The sequence below is a fragment of the Lathamus discolor genome, chromosome 15, assembly GCF_037157495.1.
Source record: "Lathamus discolor isolate bLatDis1 chromosome 15, bLatDis1.hap1, whole genome shotgun sequence".
In the NCBI taxonomy this organism is placed as follows: Eukaryota; Metazoa; Chordata; class Aves; order Psittaciformes; family Psittacidae; genus Lathamus; species Lathamus discolor.
The window spans coordinates 283,637-309,664 of NC_088898.1; the positions used below are offsets into that span (position 1 = coordinate 283,637).

General features: G+C 52.1%; 1 protein-coding gene across 6 annotated transcripts; it reads left to right on the top strand.

The window, feature by feature from the left end:
* ADAMTSL2 (ADAMTS like 2) lies at positions 1–25,928 on the top strand. 6 transcript variants are annotated; one of them, XM_065696121.1, is made up of 19 exons: positions 1–339; positions 1,739–1,850; positions 2,772–2,914; positions 3,548–3,623; positions 4,031–4,133; positions 5,787–5,932; positions 6,030–6,153; positions 7,067–7,147; positions 8,144–8,319; positions 9,253–9,514; positions 10,263–10,641; positions 15,341–15,444; positions 17,200–17,326; positions 19,532–19,745; positions 21,216–21,371; positions 22,389–22,559; positions 22,686–22,862; positions 23,700–23,844; positions 25,074–25,928. In XM_065696121.1, exons 2-19 carry the CDS (start codon positions 1,740–1,742, stop codon positions 25,190–25,192), a joined length of 2,814 nt encoding a protein of 937 aa, XP_065552193.1. In that variant the 5' UTR covers positions 1–339; position 1,739; the 3' UTR covers positions 25,193–25,928. The 6 variants fall into 6 exon arrangements, with proteins under 6 accessions (XP_065552193.1, XP_065552192.1, XP_065552194.1 ...); XM_065696120.1 differs by having other exon boundaries at positions 2–339; positions 9,253–9,592; XM_065696122.1 differs by lacking the exons at positions 15,341–15,444; positions 17,200–17,326 and having other exon boundaries at positions 2–339; positions 9,253–9,592.
* Positions 25,929–26,028: the final 100 nt, after the last annotated feature.

Consider the following 26,028-nt stretch of genomic DNA (forward strand, 5'->3'; position numbering starts at 1 on the left):
CTGCCCCCGTCTCTGCCCCCCGGCCTCGCCGCAGGAAACCGGCTGGCGGCCGCGGGCCGGCGCCGGGGGAGGCGAGGGGTTAACCGGGGTGGGGGCATCCCGGGCCGAGAGGTGTGAATTCCGCCCGCTCCCCCCCGCCCCGGCTGCCGCTATAAGAGCGGCCGGCGCGGGCTGGGGGGAGCCACTGCGGCGGCTCCTCCTCGCTGGAAGCCCCGGCGCTTCTGGCTGCCCTTTGAAGTCGGAGAGGGAGCGGCTGGGGCCGCCGCCGCCGCTGCTCCGATCCACCGCCAGCACCGCCCGGCCCCGGAGCATCGCCCCGCTCGGCCCCGCCGCCTCCAGGTACGGCCCGCGCCGCCCGCCCCGGCTCCCCGCATCGCCCGCCCGGCCCGTCGGCAGCCTGCGGCGGGGCTGCCCCTGCCCCGCGATGCCGCCGGCCACAGCCCTCCCCCTCCCTCAGTTCTCGCATTCAAGCACGCAGCGCTCACCGGCCGAGGATAAGCTGGGAGCGAGCTCCGTTGCTGGCTCCGAGTCAGACGTGTCTGGGAGCCTTAATGAGAACCAAGTGTGAGGCAAGTCGCAGCCACCTGTCCCGGGATCCCCGGCCAAGCGCGCCGCGCTCCCATCAATCAGTGCATCCGCCGCTTGGAAGGGCGTCTCGCATGCGAAGGGCTTTTCCAGCCTCGCCGGTTCTGTGGTTCTGTGCTGGACCCCCTTCCCAGGGCGGCCGCGAAGGCGAGGTGGGACCTGGCGGCCCTCTGGCGATGTCTGTAAGCGCTGTACCACAGCCGTGCTGGCATCGCCGGCAATCTGCTTTTCCAAGCTGCCATGAAAGCCCTTACGAGAAGAAAAAGGGCTAGGAAAGAAGCTCTTTACGTTTGCAGGTCTGCAGCACCTCTTGCACCTCCCTACTTCCCAAAGATTCTGCCTAGTGACTTTTCAAGGGGAATAAGTTTAGGGGAGAGCGCTTTTATTTTTGACTTGCAGACATGAGCTGCTTTGATTGCCTGGAAGCTTGATTTCCTGAAACCTGCTCCTTTCTGGCTCTTGCAGTGAGGTTTGCAATAAAACATACTGTGGCTTTGAGCTGAGTTTTATTTCAGAAAATGCTATTCTGGGTTACTCTTTCATGAGGCAGATGGAGAAAGAGATGAAAGGCTGGCACTTGGGATACTTCATTTCTGCTCTTTAATTGCAGGTGGTTTCTCTTCTAGAAGAACAGGCTTCTTCCCTGGGAATAGATAGGAATTGGAGTGAACAAATGAAAAAAGGAAAAACATCGGCTGTTAATTGAGTGTATTTGTTTAGGAAGTCTTTCATCTTGCTGTTGTAGGAACAGGTCTGTAAATGGGATATTAAGATGCACTGCTGCTATAGATCCAGGGACACATCTTGGTACTTGCTGCCTCTTATGCAGTACTTGCTTCTAAGACGTGCTCCCTTCTTAAGACATGCTTAGAGCTCCAGCTCACACTGGTGGGATCAGGTGCAGCCACTGGGAACCAGTGTGAAGTTGTGGTTTGGAAGATGGCAGCTGAGGTGGGATTTGGACTTTGTACCGTGTTAATGCTTCTACTGATTAAATATAACTTCAGGATCAAGCCCCTGCAGCCAGTGCGGGGGTGTCATTTAGCTGACTGGGAATGCTGAAGAGGATGTGTGCTGTGTAACTCTCCTGCTCTTGACAGGCTCTGGGGCTGGATGAGAGCTCTGCTTAGTGTGGTGGTTGGTTGCTTTCCAGGATGAAGATATCTAAGTGGAGGTGGAGCAGCATCTCCCTCAGCACGCGATCCCAGCTGAAAGGCGCTCTGGCCCTTCTCTTTGTGGGCAACGTTGCCTTTGTGATAGCTCAGGTAAGCACATTGCCTTGCTGGGAGGTCTCTGGGTTTTAAAATGGTGTGTCTGGGATGGGTAACCCCCAGGACCTGCAGGGCTGGTTTGTGCGTGCATCAGGTCTCCAGCATGTGGGAGGATGTATGACTTGGCTTAGCTCTTTGGTGTCGGCTTAACCTAAGTTGTACCTTCTGTAGCTAAGAGCATGCATAGGCCATTTCTAGGGCTCTGTAAGGCCATGCTCCCTCTTGGATGAGCACTGCTTCTTCGGTCCCTCCTCCCACAGTAAGGAATAGCTGGGACTCCCCCAGAGGTTCTGTGCCCTGGCAAGGGGATGCCAACACCTTGTTGAGTGCAGGCGTGTGGTGGTGGCACTGCTGGTGGAGCAGCTCCTTCCCCTCTGCGTGGTGATGCTGCTGCCCACAGTGGCTGAGGGAGGGGGGTGTCAAGGACCTTCCTGAAGTGGTGAACCTGTCCTTGCGAAGAGAGCACAGGGGCTTCTTTGGCCTGCTAGCATCCACTGGCATGGTCTCCTGCTCCAGAGTGGATTTGAAGGGTTTGCTGAAGCTTTCAGTGAAGGTTTTGGCTGCAAGTGGCTCTTCAGCTCCCTGAATTTGCTGTGGAGCAAGAGTTAGGGAGCACCGAAAGACTTGGAGGGTTCAGGGTTGTTTGTGAGCTTGGTTTTGCCAACTGAGAGAAACAATAAACATTTCCTTTCCTGAGGAATCCCAAATATTGCCATTTCATTCCAATTTGTAATGAAAACACAATTGGAAGAATGCAGGGTTCCTTGCAAGACGGAAATCTCAAACTTGACCTCAGATGCAGAGGGAAATGCCCGGTTGCTCAGGGTGGGCTGGACGGGGGATGCCCTCATTCCACCCAAGTGGTGCGGGTGCTGACTGCTGCTGCTCTCGCCACCTTCCTGATGCTCCAAGCAGGACCTGGCGCAGACCTCCAACAGCCTGGAGGAAGGGGCAGACGTCACCGCGTACTGGTGGGGCGAGTGGACCAAGTGGACGGCGTGCACCAGGACCTGTGGGGGGGGCGTCAAGTCCCAGGAGCGGCACTGCCTGCGGCAGAGGTACGGCCCCAGCTGCGGGGTGGGGGCTGCAGTTTGCTCGGGGTAGCTTCATCCCGGAGGTCGTTGCTCGGTAGATGAGCACTGGTGAGAAGGTGCTGTCTGGCAAATGCTGCTCATGCAGAAGGCATGGCCCTGAGCACCCTGCTGTGAGGGTGCTGTGCTCTGGGCATTCCTGCCAGAAGGGCCAGCTGAGCTATTCCTGTGCTGGCCCTGAAGCTTCTCATGTGGGGATTAGTGCAGGTGGGCAGCAGATGTGGAATAAGCCCGCTCCCAAGGCTTCTGGGTACAACAGTGAGGACACTGGTGCAGAGCTGACTGGGGACCTGCTGATTCTGGCTGCTCTGTGTGTGGCTCTGCCCTCTCTGGGCTGTGTGGTTGCCAGAAGGCACTTTGCAAATCTTGTCCCCTCGCCATCATCCCCATGATCCCTCCTAGGATACTGTAATATGAATAGTGGATGCTGCAGGTAACAAAGCCAAAGAGACCTTTTCTATCAACTTCTGTGGAATTGTAAAAGATCCCTGGGTGGTTCTGCTGCCTGGAGACTGATCTTGCAGAAGCAGGGACAGGTATATTCAAATGAGGGGAAAGAAGGGTTTCTGATCCCGTTCTAACTGCCATTTCTTTATTCAGAAGAAAGTCAGTGAGTGGGCTGGCTAATAAAACCTGCACTGGAACATCCAAAAGATACCAGCTCTGCAAAGTACAAGTAAGGATATCCTTTTTCTCACTGGGAACACTCAATACAGAATGTGGAAAGTTATGCTTGCTTTGTGCAATGGCATTTCTGGGCCCCTCAGAGAGGGGACGCCATTTATCCTGTAGCAGTCACCATGTTGCCTCTCCAAGCAACTGGACTTCTGTTCTTTGGTGCCTGTCACCACTGTGTCAGGGCTTTGGGCCTTTTGTGGGCATGGGGGGCCATAAAACCCAGTAGGTGGCTCTTGTATGATCTCCCATGAGGGCTTCCCCTGGCTGTCCCTGCAGGAGGAGGAGGAGGATGATGTGGCTCTGGATGGAGCAGGCAATGGAAACACTCCTTGCAGCCAGTTAAGATGTGCCAGAAACCTTTCCCGCACTTTGTTTTCATCAGGATATTAACGTATCCCATTCTAGGAGTGCCCTGCAAACGGAAGGAGCTTTCGAGAGGAGCAGTGTTCATCATTTAACTCCCATGTGTATAATGGCAGAACATATCAATGGAAACCTTTATATCCTGGTAACAAGACATTCTTTGTGTGTTTCATAATGCTTAGCCAAATATTTTGATAGTTATGATGCTATAGCCTGCAGGAAGGCTCCTCCTCTGCTGTTTTAAAGTGATTTTTCAGAGACACAATCAACTGTCTCCCAAGCTCAAAGGCGCATTTTGCAGCTGCAGCGTAGCTTAAAAATAAAATGGCAACATGAATTTGTGGCTGTAGCCTGTGTAGGTCACATCCCTTGAGGACCAGAGAGCTGAAAGGCTGAAGGAGGATGTGGGAGTGTGGGGTGATGGGCTGCGCTGGCAGGGAGAGTCTGGCTCACCCCAACGAGTGCCCTTAGAACTGGGGCCATTGCTGGCTGTGTTGTGTTTTGGTGGCACTTACTCACTCCACACCCTTCATGTGCTCTGCCAGATGTCACTGAGATGCAGTCAGTTGGCTTGGTCACCCGGGTGAGCAGCACAGAGCTGCAGAAAGCTCTTGGGGGTCAGAATGAGATCCCTGTTTAATTTTTAGGCACAAAACTCCCATCTAAGTTGAGCACTAAAAAAATTAGGGCCAATTTTTAGAGGTGTTGGGAGCCCTGGGTCCCACTCCCAAGGAGGCAGCTCCCAAGTGCTGGTTCTTCAGATTAGCAGTGCTATTTGGGTGTCTAAAATAGAGATGGGATCTAATGTGACTTGCTTATTTTGGGGGTTTCTGTAGATACCTAAGAACAAAATTATGCTTCGTTAAATTCCTTGTTGCCTCCTTCTATGTGAAACAAGCCCCTGTCTCGCCAGCCGTTTTTGGCAGGGTCAGCGTGGTAGGACTTGGCTCGTGGCAGCCTGGTTAGCTATAGCTACTTGGCTGCTCTGTCCCTTTCCTGTGGCAAGGTGACAGTTTCTTTAAACACACTTGCTCTTTGAGATGATTCACCAGACCAGTTACAGTGAATTGTTTTGTGTTTTAGCAGGCGTTCACGTGGCTCCTGGGGGATTTGCAGAATAAGGTTTTGACACTGATGCTGTCTTGCTTGGGCCTGCAGGCCAGTGGGTATATGCTGCTCACTAGCTGGAGTTCAACACTTAGTGCTGGGCTTCCGATGCATATATGAATGTCATTTGCTTCCTGTGGATATTGCCAATGGATGCAGCCAGCCAGTTGCCTGCAGAAAGCAAAGGGTGACTGAAGTCCAGCTTGGGTGAATGTTTATGGAAAAGTTCTTATGTTTTAAGCTGTTACGGGTTTGACTATAGTCTTACTTGTATATGTATTTAAATGTTTATGTTAATTTAACTTGTTTATTAGATGCTGATATGTGAGCATGCATATGCTTTTGTGTGATGTGTACATATATCACTGCTGCAAGTCCTTGCACAGAACAGTGGCAGCTGATGCTTCAGTGCCTCCCTGGGCTGATGTTAGTGGTACCTCTAGCATCAGGAGGGGCATCTGCTCAGGAGGACTGCCTGGCTGTGCAGAGGCTTGCAGCAGTGGGCTGCCACACTGTCAGAAGTGCTATCTCGTGTCCAGCATGGAACACAAGAGATGGTGGCTTCTGATTGCTGGCTGCTGTGTAGCTTTGCTGCTGCTGTTTAGTTTGGCAGCGATTCACTGACATTGGTAGGATGAACGTTTTTGTGTTTCTCTTGTTTTGAATGTATCTTTATATCCTTTCCCCTTAGATGACTATGTTCACATTTCTAGCAAGCCCTGTGACCTCCATTGCACCACTGTGGATGGTCAGAGACAGTTAATGGTTCAGGCTCGGGATGGAACATCCTGCAAATACACTGATTTCCGAGGGGTTTGCGTGTCTGGAAAATGTGAGGTTGTTAAACATTATAGCAAAAATATTGTTAGTAGCATTCAGAAAGCTACAATGGGTGCAACATTTGCCTGACCCTCAATGCTCTGTGCGGTTGTAGCCGATTGGATGCGATGGCATTCTCTTTTCCACCCACACCTTGGATAAATGTGGAGTTTGCCAAGGAGATGGGAGCAGCTGCACTCACGTCACCGGCAGTTACCGGAAAGGAAATGCTCATCTGGGTAAGGCTGTTGGGGACCTTTTGCTTTATTTGAATCAGGGCTATTTTTTAAAATCAACTTATCTCTTTGTAAATTGCTTCCAGCTCTTGCCAACTGCCTGCTTCAGCTCTTCCCACGTGTTCTACGTGTGTTAATGCCACTTGTAATTTGGGCAGGGAAAGCCTTCCTTGAAGAAAACCAGTAACTCTGCTTGGTGCTTGTAGAAGCCTGAGGTCTCTGATGCTGAATGGTGAAAAGGGTTATGCAAGAGGCTGGTGCCTATTTTAGTCTTTCTCATGACCCAGTAAGACTAGAAAGAAATAACTTGCCCTAACAGGAAGCAGGGATGTTTTGAAAGACCAGGATTTCCAAAATTAGTGAGATGTAAGCAACAGAACCTGCTTGTCCTAAATACTGCAGTCTGACTTGGGAATAATGATCAGTGCTCTCGGAGGGAAGATGGAGCCAGCTGTAGAAACTTCAGTGGCCTTAGGAGGACTTGTCCCATCACTTACCTAGTGCTAAGGGGCCTTGGAGTTGTAATCTCTTGCTGGGGTTTTGGGCAGACTGGCTAGCGCAGCCTTCAATACTGAACCACAGGACTGCTTCACTAGCAACAAAGCAGTCTTCAGGTATAGATCCTTGCAGCAGTTTAGATAAATGTGATACCCGTGCATGTAAGGATTGCGTCCTGTCCCTTCCTTGCTTGTGTTTTTCCACTGTAAGCCAGGACATGTAGTTCACACACTTCTCTGCTATTGCTGAGGTTCTGTTTGCAGCCTAAATTATCAATACTAATTTTTTAATCCACCACTTAACAAAAATAATTGTAGATGAAGGCCCATGTGCTCGATAGTTGCAGTATTGACTTCAGAGTGTGTTGTTCAGAGTATCTGTTACAAAGTTCCTTTCATTAATCTGTAGTTTCCCATAGGCTATTCTCTGGTAACGCACATTCCTGCTGGAGCAAGGGATATCCAGATAGTAGAGCGGAAAAAGTCTGCAGATGTTCTGGGTGTGTATAACCTCTTGGTACTTCCCTAGCATGTGTGCCTATACTAGCTAATGCTTTTTCCAATGTGAGGCAGAATGTAGTTTTATTACAGACATGAGCTAAATCCATGTCGGTGTAAATCACAAGCACGTTGTCTAAGCCAGTGCATTTCTCCTTCCTTTAGCCTGAGCACCTGGTCTGTATGTATCACCACTCTGGTTGCTTTAATGCAGAAACTGTTGGCCAATATTATTGCTACTTCAGTGTGGTGTGACAAACACACTGGTGCTGGATCGCTGGTGCCAAGTGACTTCACCTCTCTTGTGATCTTGATCTTCTGCTTGGGGAATGTGCAATGGCCACATGACAACAGCACCACAGAGATGCGACCTGTGTGTTGCCTTTCTGAAGTGTTGGTGGCCGCAACATCCACCTCGCAATGGAGATGGTGGAGCTGCTCAGGAGTGTGGGGAAAATCTGGAGCTGCCCAGGAGAAGCACAGTTGCTCGCTTGGCAGAAGCCATTGTGCTCTGCAGCCTCATGTGGCCATGTACAGGGAGAGGGAGACTTGAATGGAGCATGAGGATGTAGTACAGTCCCTGGGCTAGTTGTGGATGATCTCTCTTGGGTCACTGCTGGGTCTGGTGGCATCGGCTCAGTGCTCCCAAGGAGGCAGCTCCTGCTGTTGGCCATCTGACAGTCTTGCTGTCTGCAGAGCTGTGATTATTCAATGTTCATGCTGTGCTAGTGCCAAAAGGGTGAGAGGAGCCACGGGCTAGTGTAAGCCATATACTCAGGAGCTTGCAATGTAGGGGGATGCATGGCTCGGATGCAGGGCATATAATCACATGGTATGTGTTGGAAATAAGTGACAAATGCATTGTAATATGGGAGAAACACTTGTTTTATTACTGTGACACTCTGTTTTTTATCCTGTGAGTGAACAAGTGGCACTATTGCATTCCTCTTGCCTTGTGATGGCACTGATTTATTTTCTTTTTCCTCTCTTGTTGGAAGCTGTGGCTGATGAAGCTGGGTACTATTTCTTCAATGGGAACTACAAAGTTGACAGTCCGAAGAACTTCAACATTGCAGGCACAGTGTTTAAGTACCGCAGGCCCATGGATGTTTATGAGACTGGCATAGAATATATTGTTGCGCAAGGACCGACAAATCAAGGGTTAAATATAATGGTGAGCTTTGACTTTTCAAGTTCGCAATGCTGAGGGTGATGGGGAAGGGAAAATCTTTGGATTGGGAAAGGGGTGGGCATGGGGCAGACTCCTGCCATGGATTCACAGCTCCCTGGGCAGCTTGAGGAGGGGAGTGGGAGTGAGGACTGTGCCTGGTTCTTATTTTATTTGCATCAGTGCTCTTGGATGCAGGCAGGGCTGTGAGTAATGAATGTGGGCTTGGTAACTCCCCTCTCTGCAGTGTGAAGATGCCTCAGGCACAGCTGGAGGATTTCTCTTCCTTGGCATTTTTATCCAAGTTACCTGGCAGGAAAAGTAAAAATAAGAAATGGGGCCAGACAGCTTAGACTAATGCACAAAACTTAAGCCCCAGCTCTGTTGAAAGCAGCCCATCTAAAGTCAGGCATACAAAGAAAAGTCACTTAATTTTCTTCCGGGCAGCGCCATCTCCATGTAGCTCCAGGCTCCCCTGGAACAGGAAAGGAGAGATGCTTGGGTGCTTATAAAGCGTAAAACCAGTACGAGGTTGTTAGTGCATCATCTGCGAGTCCCCATCCCCAATAGCCACAGAAATGCGTTTGCAGGTGATGGTCAGTGACTTCTCAAGTGGCTCTCTGCTCAGAGGAGGAAGCGTGACCTGTGGCTCCTGATCCCCGTGCTGGGGCTAATCCCTGAGGCAGTGCTGCCAAATAACTCTTGGAAAATGGTGCTGGGCTCCAGCTGTGAGAAGCTGGCAGCATGAATCACAGAGGCCTAGAATACCAGGTTGGGAGGGGACCCCAAGGGTTGTCTGGTCCAGCCTTTCTTGGCAAAAATATGATGGAAAGCAGATTGGAAAAGCAAAGTAGATTCTCACCAACTGTCAAGTCCAAGATGAATCACAAGCTTTGCATGCCATATACTCACTGCATCCGCTAATCATTTGTTTGCTAGGTCTGGAATCAAAATGGCAAGAATCCATCCATCACATTTGAATACACCCTCCTGAGGAAGCCACACTCAAATCTGCAGCCCATCTACTACACCTTCTCTGAGTCAGACAGCGAGGAAAGCAGAGAGTTCGATGGAGATGTGCCATTGGGTTTTATCCAGCACAATGCAACCTATTTTGGGAAAATCTCCAGGGAAAGGATAGACTTGGAGAACCAGGTGTTTGGAAGTCAGGACATGGAGGAAGATTTGAACTTGAGCAAAGGTCAGGAAACCAATGAGGTCTATGAAAGAGCAGAATCAATTGACTGTGAGCCAAAACTGAAGGGCAAACAATCCCAAGGTAAGGAGGAGACTTGGGCCTCAGTGTTGCGTTTCTTGGAGCTCTTGTTGAGAAATGCTCGGTTTCTGCCTCTGGTGATTCTGCTGGTTCATTTTTTGGAAACCTTGGGAAGTTCTTTAGAACATCTCTGCTCATAAATCCTCTTTGCCCTTCAGGTTCTGGTTTCTGGTGGGTGGGGGGCGGCCATGGGTCAGGTCTCCCCGCTGCTGCCCTGCTGTGCTTTGCCTCATGCCAAGGACAGGGGGGAACCCTGGGTGCACAAAGCTCCCTGTCACATCTGCTGTCCCCAGCAGCCTCCTTCCTGCTCCAGTCCCTTGGGCACCCCACCACCAAACTGCCTTGAGCGCTTTCCCAGCATGGCTGCGTGGGCTCTGGGGCCAGAATGGCATCTTCCTTTCTGACCTCTGCTGTTGCTTGGGGCAGTGCTGGCAGGTGCTGAGCTCTTTTCTGGCCATGTGATAGCAGGATAAGACCCACGGAGCTGCACCCCCTTCTCAAAGGGGCACAATGCCATCAGTTTTCTCCTCCCCAGGAATCCAGCTCCTGCCTCTGTCCCCCTGGGCTGCTCAGGCTCTGCCATGTCCCTGCTGCTCCAGGCTGCTTTCGCCTCCCAGCCTGAATGCATTTTGTGGTTGTCACTGTTGTTTTCCCCCTGTTGGCTCCAATCTAGATTCAAACGTAACCAGCTCTACTTACCAGACAGACCATGGCGACAGAGACTTCGACCCCAGGTTCACCTCCAGGGAATTCATTTTGGAGAATGCCATCACAGACAAGCTGCAGGACAAGACCTCGGACTCTAAGGAGCTGATGCTCAACATGACCGTGAACAGCATTTTTGCCCAGGGAGACCCAATAAACTCTGTGGGGTCACAAATTGACAGCCTTTATGTTGACTATGAGGACACTGGTGGTGTGACCTACACCATTAACAGCACTTACATGGAACTGAGCAATGGCAAAACTGTCAACACCTCTGCAGAGACACCGTTTTCAAATGCCACTGTCACCATGAGCAGCCCTCAAGGGAACAGAACTCACAAAGCAAGGTAGGAGATATGTCCTTTAATTCCAGTAAATCCTATTTATTGCTGTTCTTGCCTCAGCCCTATACTCACTGCAGACCCGACTGCGTGCTTTCTGTCTGCTTTGGAAGCCAAAGGTAAGTGGGGGTAGAATGTTGTGTGTGAATACTTTCGGTTGGTGATTAATTTGGAAGGAAGGGCCAGGGGTTTGGGAGCAGAAAGTCAAGAGAGCATTAAACAAGAGGAATACTTGCTGCACTCCTTAGTGGGTATGTTGGCAAGTCCATGCTGATGGCTGTCAGCTTATGCATTGCTGTCTGCCTGTCATAGCTTGTTATCAGAACCATGACTACAAGGAAGCCTCTGCCTTTTGCCTCTCTTGATGTGCTGCTCTGATTCCCCAGGCCCTTCCTTCTGAGTTCTGATGCAGCAGAAGATGGTCTTGGCCCCTTTTTACCCATCCTGTTGACTGCCACTCATTCTCCTCAGTTGTGTTGGCAGGAACACGGTCCCAGGCATGACCCTGCCTGTTTAACCTGCTGCTGGAGAGGCAGAGTGGGACACGAGGAGCTCCTTGGTAGGGCCTGCAGAACTAGCCCAGGTTTGCTGCTGTGACAGAAGCAGAAGCAGTGCCATTAGTCATGGCTTTGACAAGACTATCAAAAGCTCTCCAGTGGCAGTTCATTGACTGATACTAGGATTGTCACTTGGCATTCATTTTAACAGCTGGTTTGGACTAGTAACGTTATGAAATGCAGTGGGAAGCAATAAAGAATTAATCTAGCTGTAGTAGCAGAGTTTGTCCAGGCAGGGATGGGTTGGGTGAAAAGGAGTCTCAGGTTACTGCTTGTCCAGTCTGTGTCTAGCATCTTACGAAGGTGCCTTGATGCTGTCTGGGGACCAGATTTTAGTCCCAGCCCGTGGGAGCTCATCCCCAGTGTAGGCACACAGGGCTGAGGTGGGACCATTGCTGCAGCATAGCATTAATGCTCTGTGTGTAGGTAAGTATTAGTGCACTCCCCAGAGAGCTTGAGCTGCCACTGAGGCCTTGGGAGTCACCCAGGTCACAGACCCACAGCTGTGGGTTTGGGTCCCACTGTGCACCCCCATGGCACCCACTCCTCCCCTGTGGCTCTCCTCCTGGCTATGCTGCCTTGCCTCTTCTGTCTCCCAGTCACCACCAATGAAACCTGGGTTGTTATGCTGAGCTCTAGAAGATAAAGTGTAAAGCCCTGAGCAGGTGCTCTCAAGTTGTAGTTAGCTGTATCTACCCAGAGCTTATACTAGATTATGCTAAAGGCACTTATGCTAAAGAAAATGTCCATGTAGGCAAATGTATCAAGAAGCTTCTTAAGTGTAAGCACATTAAACCATTGCCAAAGGCTTGAGTCTGTCATCTCATCTTGTGGCTTGGTGTGGAAACCTTGCCTTCAGCTGCCAATGCAAGCATTGCATTAACCCTCTGACACATAAGGGCAGTGCTGTCACCTTGCTGCTTTCCTCTGCAATGGGGTGAGGGAGGAGGTCCCCTGCCCCTTGGAGCTCAGCAGCATGCTTTCTCGACTGGCCCCCTGTACCCCAAACCTCTCTCCCAGTAGCTGTTAAATGGGGCTAGTGCCTTCCTCCTCCTCCTAGGAATACAGTAACCTTTACGTGCTCCAAGTGTCAGAGCAGCTTGGCTGTTAAAGAGCAGTCACAAAAGACTGTCAGAGGTTCTAGTAGTTTTTTGTGGTGCTAAAAACCTCCTGCACTACCCCTGGCTGCCCATCTGTTGAAGACATGGCGCAGGGGGTTAAAACCCTTCAGGCATGATACCCAGCACTGCTCTCTTCTCCAACCCCCGCCCCAGTTCTTCCCTAGATTTTGTTCTACAGCACTTCCTCCTCCCACCACTCTCTCTAGAATAAAATATGAACTTTCCAGATATAAACATTAACGTACAAAGATGCTTTGCGCTAGCCAGAATGCTGTGTCCAGGCCCAGCTGGGGCTGGCAGCTGGCACAGCAGCATAAAGCCCCTGCTGCCGATAGGAGGCAGGTTTGGGTTTGGCATGTCTGGGGCAGGATGCTGGAGGCAGATGAAGAGTGTTGGGGATTGTTCCTCCAGGAGGAGGGGGGAGCTTCAGGGATGGCCGGAAGCCGTGCTGAAGGGAATGGTGATGGGGCAAAAGGGCAAACATTTTGCCCTGGGTGGAGGATCCCCATCCTTAGAGCTCAGCAAGACTGGACTGTGCAAGGCCTTGTGGGACCTAGTCTGTTACTGGGGTCAGCCTAGGTCTGGGCAGGAGCATGGACTTGAGATCTCCTAAATTCTTCCCAGGCTCAGCTTGGGATGGGTGGTGGCTTTTTGCTCACTTTCATTTCATGTCAGTGAAGATGTACAGGAAGATCATCTCTTTACATGCTGTATCCAACCAGCCCATCCATGTGGGGTAGTGTTGATTAGAGGTGGGCATCTTCTTGGCAAACAATTGTAATTCTTAGTGTGGATGGAGTGTAGGAGCACGTTGCACCAGTGTGGGATAATTCCTCTTTGGGAACAAACCTCCCTGGGCAATGGCAGGTGGGTGGCTCTTGTGCTGTGGTAGGGATGCAGTGCTGTTTTTCCTCTCCTGGAGCAGTTAAACCCTTTCCATGGCATTCCAGGGCAGATCTGGGTACCCTTTGTCCTTTACCCCGTGCTGCTGGTACAGTGTGCAGCCAGGGCTGATCCTACAGCAGGAGCCAAGAGTTTCCTCCTTTGCTTCAAAATAAAAACTGAAATAAAGCCCAGAACTGTGAGCCCAGGGGCTCTGGCTGCTGCCCTGTGGTGTTTACGTGCACTTGAAAAGAGTCTTCTTCTGCAGCCCAGACCACAGCTAGGGTCATGGGATGGTGATGACTTCTGGTGCTGTTGCGTGCTTGAAAAGCAGAAGCCAAGTGCAGGCAGGGAAGAAAACACTTGTCTTCATCATAAAGCTTATAATAAAGAGGAGAAAGAAAAGCAAAAAGCCCAGCAGCTTTGTGGGACAGTGTACTGCTGTAGCATTTAGAGGAGAACAAAATGACAGTTTTGTCTTTGCTTGAAGTGATAAGTGATCGACACACTGCCCTGTGACCAAATGTCTGAGTTATCTGGAAAGAACTTGTCCCTACAGCCTCATTATCCATGGAAGCAGTTCTTTAGTTAGCATCACATACATTAAAGGGATGCTGTTACAGATCTTCTGTACTCAGCTATGGCATAAATCTTATTTTGAAGATTATTTTCTCCTTTGAAGGGAGAGAGAGTCCCAGCCACAAGGAATTGGTGGCCCTAGACTGGAGGATCTAGGTAATACTGCTTTTTCTGAGCAAATTGAAGTATAAAAAGCAGCTGTTGTGTTTTGATGGATCTTACTGAAAACTGTCATCTTGTGAGCCCTCTCCTGGCTGGGTGGCAGGAGGCAGCACATGGGGCTGAGCTGGGAGCAGGGGCTGATGTGGGTCCCCAGGCAGAGCTGGTTTGGGAAGATAAAACACTATTTATAGTGAGCTGAAGTCGTTATTTTTCCACAAAGAAGAATCATATTCATTTCGGTTCCGTTTTAAAAGCAGGAAGCAACCATTTGCCAAACCGACAGAGACAAAATCAACAGGGGAAAATGAGATTGTTGTTTTTAATCCTTCTGGAGGCTCAGTGCTGGTGGTGAAAGGCGGGTGGGTCTGAAAGGAAACGTCTGGATTCTCCACAGTGTCCTTTTAAAGGTTGATTTGATAGACTGGACCTGAACGTTTTCTTACGAACAATTAAATAAGGCAATTTCAGAGCTTCTGCTGCCTAGAAATCTTACAAGCTGCATATCTTGCCAGGCCAGAGACAACTGGATGTCAGGATACAACCTTGTACGCTATTTCAGTGTAGCCATCTCAAGGGTTTGAACAAAGGTATGAGAACAGAATTGAAGCCTCCTTTTGTAAAGGTGCAGTATCCCTGGTGCGTTAAACCTCACAGCACGTAGGATGCACTGAACTGGGATAAGCTGTTATTCTTGGTTTGACAAATGCTTTTTCGTACACCCGGCTGACTCTGTTACTCCTTTCTCAATGGCGTTATGTGTTTGAGCGCAGCATGGACATGAGAGATGCAAATTGCCTACCCAAAATAAACCAAACCAAAACAAGACTGGCAAAAGCAGTGGGTAGGCAAATGGCATGCCTTGGTGTTTAAAAGCAAAGTGTGCTTTGAGAAGCAAGCTTAGAAACTCCTGTGCCACATGTTGGTTTTCAGAAGGAGTGAGCTGCTGAGATTTGAGCAGCAGCAGGCATGCCCGGCCCCACAGCCGCAGGGGAGGAGATACTGCACCTTTAGTCACTGTATGCCCAGGGCCAGGTGTATTTGAGCAGAAAATGCAAACTTTGTTAAATTCTGAACTGTTTCTACTTGTGGGTATTTTTATCCCATTCTCTCTATTTCTAGACAGTGGAAGCTCTGCCTCTAACCGGGCTGGGGATTCTACTTGGGGCTCAGGACAGGTATGTTGTGAACCAAACCAAACCAATTCAAACAAACAAACAAACCCCCAAAACTCAGAAAAACCGAACCCAACCGCCAAACACAGTAAATCCCCTCCCAAACCCGAACCCGACCGGACTGCAGCTGCTGGCAGATGTGTGTGTCTGATGTGGCCTATTACCGCTCGCCTTGTAAATGCCTTGTTTTGTTTTGTTTTGTTTTGTTTTTCTTTTGTTTGCTTATCGCTAGAAACAGATTGAAGTTGTTAAGAAAGGGCCAAGGTGTGAGTGCTGCTGACATGTACAGGTGGAAGCTTTCCTCCCATGAACCCTGCAGCTCTACATGCACCACAGGTAGTTATAAGAAGCAGCCAAATTCTGCACAACTGCTGAAATCACCTGGTGTGTGAGTCACTTTTCTGTCTGTTAGGGATGGGAAGGATCTGGTGCTGTGTAGGGGATCTCGCAGTCTCTGGAGCTGGTTTGGCATAACCCCAAATCTGCTCCGCCTGGGTGCAAAGACTGCGGGGGCCGGGTGCTGGTGCCTGGCTTGTCCATCACCCTGCACAACACCCTCCCCTGGGTGGGCTCCCAGTGCTGTCTTCACTTCCCAGCCCGGCGGGGATGCCCTGGGGCTCAGCAGGATCCCCAAACCCCTGCTGAGTCCCATCGTGTTACCTCAGTTTTTTATTTCCTCCCCTTTTTGAACCTTCAGCAGGGTTTGAAACCCTCCGCTGCTTCCGCGCATGGTGAAGTTCTGAAGACTGTTCAGCTCTGTCAGGACACAAACTAGTGTTTGGCTTTTTGATTTTTGTTTCATTTCTCCCACTCCTCCTACCCTGGAGCCTGGTCTCGGCTGCGAGGGTATAAATCTGGAACAGCCGTGTAGACGCCAGGATGTCAGATCTGGGCCCGTATTCTTTTTGCATAAATTCCCCCTTTTTGCCCCTGAAACCTTCAAGCCACCTTATCTCTCTCCTCCTTTACCCCTTGCTAAGCCCCCCACTTGTGATGAAGCAAATGTGGGGGTCATGCACTGCTCCCCAGTGGCGCAGTCCCTGAAATAATCCGGATTTGCTGTGCTCCTGGAACTGGAAAGTAGGAAAAAGTGGGAGAGAGGGGGTTGCAATTGAAGGACATCTCTTAAAAGAACAATTGTAAGGGTTTTATTTTTCAAGCCTTTATTCTTGCCCAGCAGACAGACGCATGCCCCCAGTGTGCCGGCAGCAGGAGCTTTCCAAACCGTCCCCAGGATCCCATCAGCCACGTGTCTGCGACATTTTTGACTTCTTTGATCCCCTCTGAACAAATTTCCCCCTTGTCCAGGCCAGGCCGCCCTGGTTTTGCAGCTAGCAGAGAGAGGTTTTACTTAAATTTCTTCTTTCTCATTGCCCTTTCTTAATGACATATCACAGAGAAGCAATACCATGTCAAGAGCTGTAGATCTTTTTTTAGTTTCATGTAAACCAGATGTTCCCGAGAGCTGCAATTCTTACCTGTAGCCAGAGCAGCCTCCTGGTCCCCAGCCAGGTCCCAGAATGGACTTCACAACATTTACTCTGGCACGGCAGGCTGCGGGGGAAAAGGTCTTGGTCTGACGACACTGGCTGCCTTCTGGGGGAGCAGGAGGTGCCTCCTTGCAGAGCCCTGTCCTGGCCCACAGTGCTGGGTGCCCCTGGGGAGCACCCTGGTGCAAGCGGGGTGTACTGCACATAGAGAGCAGGTGCATGGAGCGGGCTGGGGAGTGCTTGCTATCTCCTCCACCCTGGAGCCCGGCAGGGTGGGAGCTGCCCAGCAGACGCGTTGCCCCGAGTGTTCCCTATAAAACCGAGTTAGTCATGTATTGATCTTGGTGGCAAGCCCTGGCAGGGGCGGCCGTGCCTGCCTGCAGAAGCGGCCAAGCTCAACCGCACTGCCCATGTTGGCTGGGTGACCGTAGCGGTCCTCCCCTCCCAGCATTATCCATCCCACTGGCCGGAAAGCCTGGCTTGCTGATGGGAGGAAGTTTTGGAAAATGCAGCTCAAAAGAAAAAGAAAAGAAAAAAAAAGTTTGGATGTCAGAATCACCAAGCGTCCTCTGTTGTGTGTGTGTATTCTCTTTGAAACTAGGAGTGATGTCCACATATGCGATGTGTGTTCGCTATGATGGGATCGAAGTGGATGATACATACTGTGATGCCATGACCCGTCCCGAGCCCATCCATGAGTTCTGTGCTGGGAGAGAGTGCCAGCCAAGGTACCGCCTCAACAGGGCGCTCCTGGGGGGCTCTGTGTTTCCTCTGCCATGGATGTATTTGGGAGGGGGTCGGTGTGGCTTTGGTGGTGGGGCAGCAGGGATGGCCTCTAGCACCCCACTGCATCTGCCTGGGCTCCCCCCGGGCTGCTTCCATCCTGAGTGCTTTAGCTCAAGCTGCCGGATTAAAACTTCCATAAGTCCTGGCAGAGTTTGCACGTGGATTCCCAGCAAGTTTGGCTTCTAACACTGGGCAGCATCCTGCCTGGTCAGTGCCTGGAGGAGCACGTGTGCGCATTGGGTGGAGGGGCTGGGCTTGCAAACTGTGCCTTTCAGCATCCTAAACATCGCTGAGGTTTGCTTGTATCAGGGCAAGAGCTGGTGCAGAGGAGAACCTTTGCTGGAAGTCCTGCAGAATGTTTCCCTGCTGATGTGGCTCTTTACCTGAAAAGCAGCCCTGCTGCTGGTCTGTAACATGGGCTGTGCTTGTTGGGAGGTTCGCAGCATCTGCAACTGTACATAGGACAGACCAATGTCTGCTGAATCAAGGATGACTGCGGTGGTGTCAGACTGTTCAGGGCACGGGGAGAAGTAAAGCTGCCTGGTGCATGCCCTGAAATGGTGTCACTTGTGAACACTGCAAAGCAAGACTACAGTGATTCCAGGGACCAGGCATGGCACCTGGAGAGGGCTCACTTTTGCCTCAGGTAATTGTGAGGGAGGAGTGGAAAGGAAAGCACATGCCCTTAGGAGTTATGATCTTGCTGAAAGCCAGGGCAGGCTGCCACTGAGGCAAGAAAAGTGTTAGGAGGTGGATGGTGCAGCTGCTGGCAGCCCTGTAGACACCATGAGGACCTTAACCTCCACTTGCATTAACTCTGTAATTTTCTAGCACAAGCATTAGGGCTCTTTTCATGCTTGGATTATCCCACTGGTGTTTTATAAGGCTGCTCCTTATGGTTGTGCTGTTTCTGCTCCATGGGCTTGCACTGTAAGAGGGAAGAGCTGCTCTGTGATCACTGGTGATGGCAGCTTGGTGGTGGGTAAAGCGAGGAGCTGCCGGGAGCAGCCGCGGCAGTGAAGCACATTCATTGGGCAGGCGGGCTGCTTCACAGCCTGCCAGTGCTTTCCCAGCAGAACGACCTGGGAGACTTTTGCCTCATCTGGATGGGCTTTGGTTTCATCTCCCTTCTGAATTTAGGTGGCACCTCTAAATGTGTGACATCTCCTTGTGGCTGCTGCTTGTGCCCAGAGCCCTGTGCGTGCAGTGGGGACGTGTCTGTCCTGCTCGGTGGCAGCAGCGGTGGCCCCGAGTCCAGAGGGGCTGTGAATTCTGAGCCAGTTAAATTTTTACATCTTCAGCCTATTCTTTAATTGAGAATTGCTGTAATGTTACTGTACTGTAAAAATCTTGACTTTTTATGTCTTTCCCCTTGGTTTACAAGCTGTTTCCCTCTTGTAACATCAGGACAGTTGTGGCAGGGGACAGTACGGGGCTGATAGCGTCTCAGAGCAGATCTCAGCTCTTGCAGCCCATTGCATCATGACATTAGCAGAATTAGACTGACGGTGGTGCATGAATTTCTCTCCAACCAGGGCTCAGACAGCTTTGTGTGACATTATTGCTGGGATTTTCAAGGTGATAGATGGTCGTATCCTCATTGTATTTCAGCGGATCAGGCGAAAAGGAAAGGGCAAACATGGGCCATAAGTATGGCAAAGAAACGTGCTGCACACACAGGGTTTCGGCTGGGGAGCGTGCAGCCTGCGGTAACAGGCACCGGGCAGCGAGGGTACCAGTCCGTGCCCCACTGTGCTGCTGTCTCCTTCCTCTCTGGTTTTAGCATCCGCCCCTATGAGCGTGAGCTCAGGTCTGCTGGGTGAAACCACCAACAAACACTTCCATCCCTGGCAGTGCTCAAGGCCAGGTTGGACACAGGGGCTTGGAGCAAGCTGCTCCAGTGGAAGGGGTCCCTGCCTGTGGCAGGGGCTTGGAGCGGGAGGAGCTTCAAGGTCCCGTCAAGCCAAACCAGGCTGGGATTCTGAGATATTTCTATGATAACAGATCCCATCCCATGGGAAAACCTCTTGCACACTGGCAGCCTGACTACAGCTCATTGCTACTGCAGCTATCTCCCTCCAGCCGGGAGCAGGCAGGGCTTCCCGTGGGATGCTCTGGCTGTGGTCCAGCCTTTCTTGCCCCCACAGGTGGGAGACGAGCAGCTGGAGCGAGTGCTCCCGCACTTGCGGGGAGGGATACCAGTTCCGCATCGTCCGCTGCTGGAAGATGATCTCTCCGGGATTCGACAGCTCCGTCTACAGCGACCTCTGCGAGTCCGCTGACATCGCGCGGCCGGATGAGCGCAAGGTCTGCAGGAACCCGGCCTGCGGGCCGCAGTGGGAGATGTCCGAGTGGTCCGAGGTAGGTCCGTGCGGGGCTGGCCTGGCAGCGCTGGGCTGAGCACGTGCCTGCGCTGCTCCGCTCCTTTCCTGATTTGGGCTCCTCGGTGGCCAGCGGAGGCTCTGCCCCTCAGGACGCTGGCTGCCGTGGACCAATGTGCATCAGGAAATCTTTTTCCCTAAAATGAAGCCCTGAGTCCTCTCCAGCGGGAGGAGGCCACTCGTGAGGCCTCTGACTGCATATGAGGTACTAGCATTGCCCACTGAGACAGGGCAGGAGCCCGCTGCTCAAGTCCTCCCATCTCTACTTCCTTGGCAGCCTCTTTGACCAGGGGAGATCCCACCTCACACGTGAATTAGGTTCCTATAAACTTCCCTTCCTCGCCTGCCATTTCCCTGTGGCTTGTGGAGAATTGAACCTTTTCCTACTGTGCCTTAAGCAGATCCCTGAACAGTTGGAAGCTGGTTTGGGGCGGTGCAGCACTGCTCCTGTTTCAGCTTGTTGTTTCGCTTGGGAAAGCCCGTGAAAGGGTTTGTGTCCCTGCGTTCATCTCCAGGCGCGGTCAGTGCTCTGGCATGTCACTTGCAATGTAAACCAATGGAAACAACCGAATCCATGCCTCTTCCCTGGGGAGCTGGGGCCGGTCTCCAAGCCGGGGTGACCTGGGAGCAAGCCCCTGACTGCCACGGCCCATGGTGCAGGGAGGGGAGTGCAGCGTGGCTCACAGCGAGTGCAGCGGGTGTAGCTGTGCCCCGGGCTTTGTGAGCAGGAACCAGTGTTCTGCAGAAATCTGTGTTCTCCTCCAGCCAGTGTCAGGGAGTGAGCACTCGAGACAGTCCTGGAGCAGTTTGTACTTCGCCAGCAGCAAAGCTAATCTCATTTGGATCCCATCTGAAGCCGGGTGCCAAATTGGCTGGGGAAATAGGCATTAAAAAAAAAAGCCAGCATATTTCCAGGACCTGAGGATTAACATATCGAGCGGCGTGTCTGCGCGCTGCGCTGTGACACTTCCCTGCTTTATGTTATGCACGAAGCAAATGTGTGTATGTGAGACTGTAGTAACTCAAATCCAGTTCTAAATAATGTCACTGGGCTGCGCGGAGCCAGATTCATCCGCAGCACAAAAACCTCGGTTGTGCAGTCTGGGGAAAACACTCTCCACAGAGGGGGGAAGGAGCGGGCTGCTCTGGGCAGGAGCTAGGGGAGAGCTCACCCTGGCTGTGAGTGACAGCTGAAATCTTCTAGCTCTGACCAGGTGGTTTTGGTGCCTTGGGCAGGGTGCAGCCCTCCTGCACCTTGAGCTGAAGCTGCCGAGGGGTTTGGGGGAAGAGGGGTGACTTTGCTAGGGACAGTTACCGAGAGTTGTCAGCGCGTGCTTTTAGAATGCATGTTCACAACGTAAAACCACAAACAAAGCCCAAACCCACGCAGTGGCTCCCGGTCCCTGCCGTGGTGGGGCCCTGCTGATGCCGTCCCGTTCCCTCCTGGCAGTGCTCGGCGCGGTGCGGGGAGCGGAGCGTGGTGACGCGGGACATCCGCTGCTCGGAGGACGAGAAGCTGTGCGATGCCAGCACCCGGCCCCTGGCTGAGAAGAACTGCACGGGGCCGCCCTGCGACCGGCAGTGGACCGTCTCCGACTGGGGACCGGTGAGACCCCGGGGTGGCCATCACTGCCACTGGCCCCGTGTGCACGCTTGCTTGTGTCTCTGGTGCTGGGAGGTTTGGGTTGGGCTCGTTATCCCTGGCAGCTCCAGCTGTGATGAGCCTGCAGGCAGCCTGCACCCACAGCCGGTCTCCAAGTAATTCCAGTTTGGTTCTTCTGGTGCCCATGTCACCCCTACCAGGACTTGCCCACCAGCGCTGTCACCCTGACTGACCGCCTCGGCTCTGCCCATGGCACTGGGGGTGATCCAGCACCCCCGTGGGTCCCACCACTTCCCAGTAGGTCCTCCTGGAGCTCATCCCTTGTGGGGGACAGGGTGCAGGAGGTGTTAAACCGCAGAAGACCTGTCTGAGGACCTCAGTGGGTGTCAAAGTCCTCTTGTCTCTGCTGCACAGCGTACCATGACAATGCTGATGCTCCATGCCCAGAAAATGAGCCTTTTCCTGTTTTTTTTTTCTCCCTCCTGCTCTTTTCCCTGCCTGCACAGTTCTGCTACAGAGACCCCCTCCATCCCAAGCTATTTTTACCCAGGTTTTGATGCATTAGTGTCAGCTAAAAATAAGCAGTTTCTATGGCAGCGGCAGCGCTGTGGAACACCATGGGGCTCCCGTGGCCTCCACCGGTGCTCAGCCTGGCACTGCCTGCCCCGGTGCAGTGCAGGGGGATATTTGTAGCCACTTGCCTTGACCTCTCTGAGACCCCCTCGGGGTTCTCTGCTCATGGTTTCCCTGCCTGCCTGGCCTGGGAGGTGCTGAGTTTCACTCATCACGGGCACGATGGGACCGTGGGGTATGCTGACTGTGGTGGGGCTGCCCGGGAAAGGATGTGCTGTGCTTCCCTGCAGCTATTTTAAATTGAACCCAAATAATGCCCCCATGATTTCGGGAAGGTGGGGATGGGAATGTGGCTGAACCTTGTGGACGCATCTCTGCCCTGTTGTGGGGATGGGGATGGAGCTTCACTGCCGCTGCTGAGTGCCGCCATGCCTGGTGTGGTTTCAGTGCAGCGGCGGCTGCGGGCAGGGCAGGATGATCCGGCACGTGTACTGCAAGACCAGCGATGGGCGCGTGGTGCCGGAGTCGCAGTGCAACCTGGAGACAAAGCCGCTGGCCATCCACCCCTGCGGGGACAAGAACTGCCCCTCACACTGGCTGGCACAGGACTGGGAGCGGGTAAGTGCAGCGCTCCCGGGCTGGGGTGGCTGGAGCAGGGGCTTGGTTCTGGGGGGTGATAGAGGGGGGATGCCCTGCGGTGGGTCCGGGGCACAGGTTTCAGCAGGCCCTGCTTGCGTCTGACAGTGCAACACCACGTGCGGCCGGGGTGTGAAGAAGAGGATCGTGCTCTGCCTGGAGATCATCAATGGCAAGATCAAGACCCGCAGCACCGCTGACTGCGATGTGGCCAAAAAGCCTGTGGAGGAGACGACATGCTTCGAGCGGCCGTGCTTTAAGTGGTACACGACCCCCTGGTCGGAGGTGAGTTGGGAGAGAGCAGAGGGCAGCTCAGGGCATCTGGGGGAGGGAGGTGGGGGAGAAATGCTCCTTCTTCAAGGTGCACTTGCTCAGAGTGCGTGGTGCCCCATCCCCTCATACCTAGGGTCACACTGCCTGCAAATACCCGAAGCAGCTCAGCGAATCTCTGCAGAGCACAGCCCTCAGGGGAGCACCCAGGGGGATGCTTCTGCTGCACTGGCAGCTCTGGTGCAATTGTGATTGGCTGTGCTCCAGCAGAAGAGGAATGAGAGGAGGTGTTTAGGGTCAGCTCTGGCTTTTTACTTGCTGTGAAGGGCTGTAGCTGGGTCCCCGCAAGCCCTCTCTAATGTAGCCTTCCTCTTTCTGAGGCTCTGGGCATCGTGTTTTGTTTAGTCTCGCAAACCATCATTGCAGCCTGTGATCACCCAAAGCAAACTTGGGTGCCCGAGGGGCAGTGGGCACCAGCCCAGGCGCAGCTCTGCAAACACAGGGTGCCGGAGGGGGATCTGGAGGTGTTTGCAGCCACCCTGGTGCCACGGAGCAGTGTATGGACTGGGCCAGCTCATTCGTGTCTGTTTGCAAAGAGCAGCGGGAGGAGAGAAGGTTGCAGTGCCAGGGGATGGGAGCACATTCATGTATCCCTAGGGAGAAGGTGCTGCAGGCAGCAAAGATGGAGCGAGGGGCCAGTGGCGCTGGACTGAGACATAGCTTTCAGCCAAGGGAAGAGTTCAGCTCCCTGCCCTGACATCTCCTGCGAGCACACTCGTTTAGCAGGTTCTGGCTTAGCACAGGTCCGCACAGTCCTGAGGCCTTGCCTCAGCCCCTTTCTCTTTTCTCCAGTGCACAAAAACCTGTGGCATCGGTGTGAGGATGCGGGATGTGAAGTGCTACCAAGGGAAGGACATCGTCCGGGGCTGTGACCCGCTGGTGAAGCCAGTGGGCAAGCAGACCTGTGATCTGCAGCCCTGCCCCACGGAGCCCCCAGGTGAGCCCCACTGCCAGCAGAGCACCCCCAGCCTCGATTTCCACTGATTTCCCCCTAAGCAGCATTGGCCAGCATCAGCTCCTACTGACCACCAATTTGATCATCATCCCGGGGCCTCTCGCTCTGTGCCCAAGCAATGGGGCACTGTGCACTGGCTCTTTCTGGAGGTAACTTTGTTAAATGAAGGGGAGAGTTCAAAAGAAGCATGAGATGGCCTTAGGATAAATGGGAGCTTTGGAGCACTGACTCAGTGCTGTTTCTGTGTGATTCCAGCTAATGTCTGGGAACTTTCATCTGTGCTGTAATTTTAACGATTTTTGGTCTTCAAATGTCCTGCAGGATTTGTAACTATTTCATTATGTGAGTCGTCTGCTGGCTCAAACTCCCTGTGATGTTTAGTGAACACACGGTTCTAATCCTTTAATAGGATTCAGGAATAAGGATGGTTTGGGAGAAAAGCATGAAAATGGGAGAGAGGTTTGGGGTTAGCTTTGGGCTTGGCTCTGGCCCTCCTGGGTGCTGTCCGCTTCATGGGGTCAGGGATATGGCATGGTGCCTGTGAGGTGCCTTGTGGCCCCTGTGTAGCAAGCTGCCTTCATGTTTCATGCATCCTATGGACTTTAAGCAATATATATATAACCATAAATCCTATGGATTTGAAGCAAAATATTGCTCTGAAGGGAGGTGGGAGAGTGTTGAAGCAGTCTCTGGCCTCCTCCCTGTCTCCAGCAGCTCGCTCACCCCTAACCCCTGCTGTGATACAGCTGGATTACCATTCCCTTTCTCAAATTGCCTCTTTGGTGCAGAAGGTGCAAGTACGTTGGGGTTACCCCATGCCCTGCCAGGTCCTTGGCTTGAGGCAGCTCCCTGCCAGGCTGCCTTGGTGGCTCCAGCAATGCCTGGGCAGCTCTGTTGCACAGGGGAGAGCTTTAGCCTCAGGGCTGGGACGAAATGAGGCTCCCCAAGCCAGGCTAGGCGTAGTGGGGTGGGTCAGCCTTCTCCTGCCTTTGCGTAGGTTGACAATGGCATTTATGGACAAGCTCCATGGTGTCTTTCAGTTGATGCTCTGCCAGATACCAGGGCAGGGAGGTGGCAGTCACGGCCAGGATGACTCCTTACACAGCCCCTGGTGCTTAGGGCAGGCTGTGTAGAGGAGGGAATTGTGCTCATGAGCTCACAATGGTCTATTTTCTCTTCCATATCGGTGCCTTTTGCCTTCTGTCCCCCAGACGACAGCTGCCAGGACCAGGCGGGAACCAACTGTGCTTTGGCCATCAAAGTCAACCTCTGCAGCCACTGGTACTACAGCAAAGCCTGCTGCCGCTCCTGCCGCACACCCCACTCCTAGTGCCCGGCAGCACCGGGCTGCGCTTCCCCCAGCAAGGGCTCCCTGTTCCGTTCAGTAAGCAGAACACACCCCACAGGCTGGTGTCGAGGAGGCTTTTGGACTATTTGTCTTTCCCATTGATGCAGAACTACTCTCCTTGTCCCTCTCCTGTGTAAGGACCGGTGCTGGCATGGTTTGGTTGCAAAGCTGTTACCTCTGTACATTGGTACCCCCCTTTATCAGAGCTGTACATAAAGTCGTGTATATTTGATTCCCCCGAACTGCAGACACATGCACGTGTTTCGCAAGGTCTTATCCTTTGATTTCTTTCCTCTGTGCAAGTTTGGGGTTGACAAGGGGAAGGGGTGAACTCTGTGGCGTCCAAGTTTCCCTTCACCAAGTGGGTCAGTGCCTCTCTCCTAATTTATCGTGAGCCCTGCACTCTCGTTAGCTGCATTAATGTGGTGGAAGCTGATTGTTGTTTGCTAAATAAGCTCCAGCCCAAGCCCTTCTTCTGTAATATGTAGGTGTATACTTTTTCAGAGAATTTTATCTTATAATCAAATGTTAGTTCCATAGTCCTTCCAACCCTCCCCATAATGCTGACATATTGTATATAATATGGAAACATAACTGCACTTTATATCACAAAAAAGACGTGCTCTTTTTTAATATATTTGTTTACAGACAGTGAACTTTATCCATATAATCATTAATTTGTACTCATATGTATATTTTAATAAAGTTGTCATATTTATGGTGGTATCTTGTTTTATTCTCCAGTTTGTAGTGGGTGTTTGCCTTGTGTACTTGGGAACACTGGAGTTTGGGCTATGAACTTGCTCATTCATAGTCCC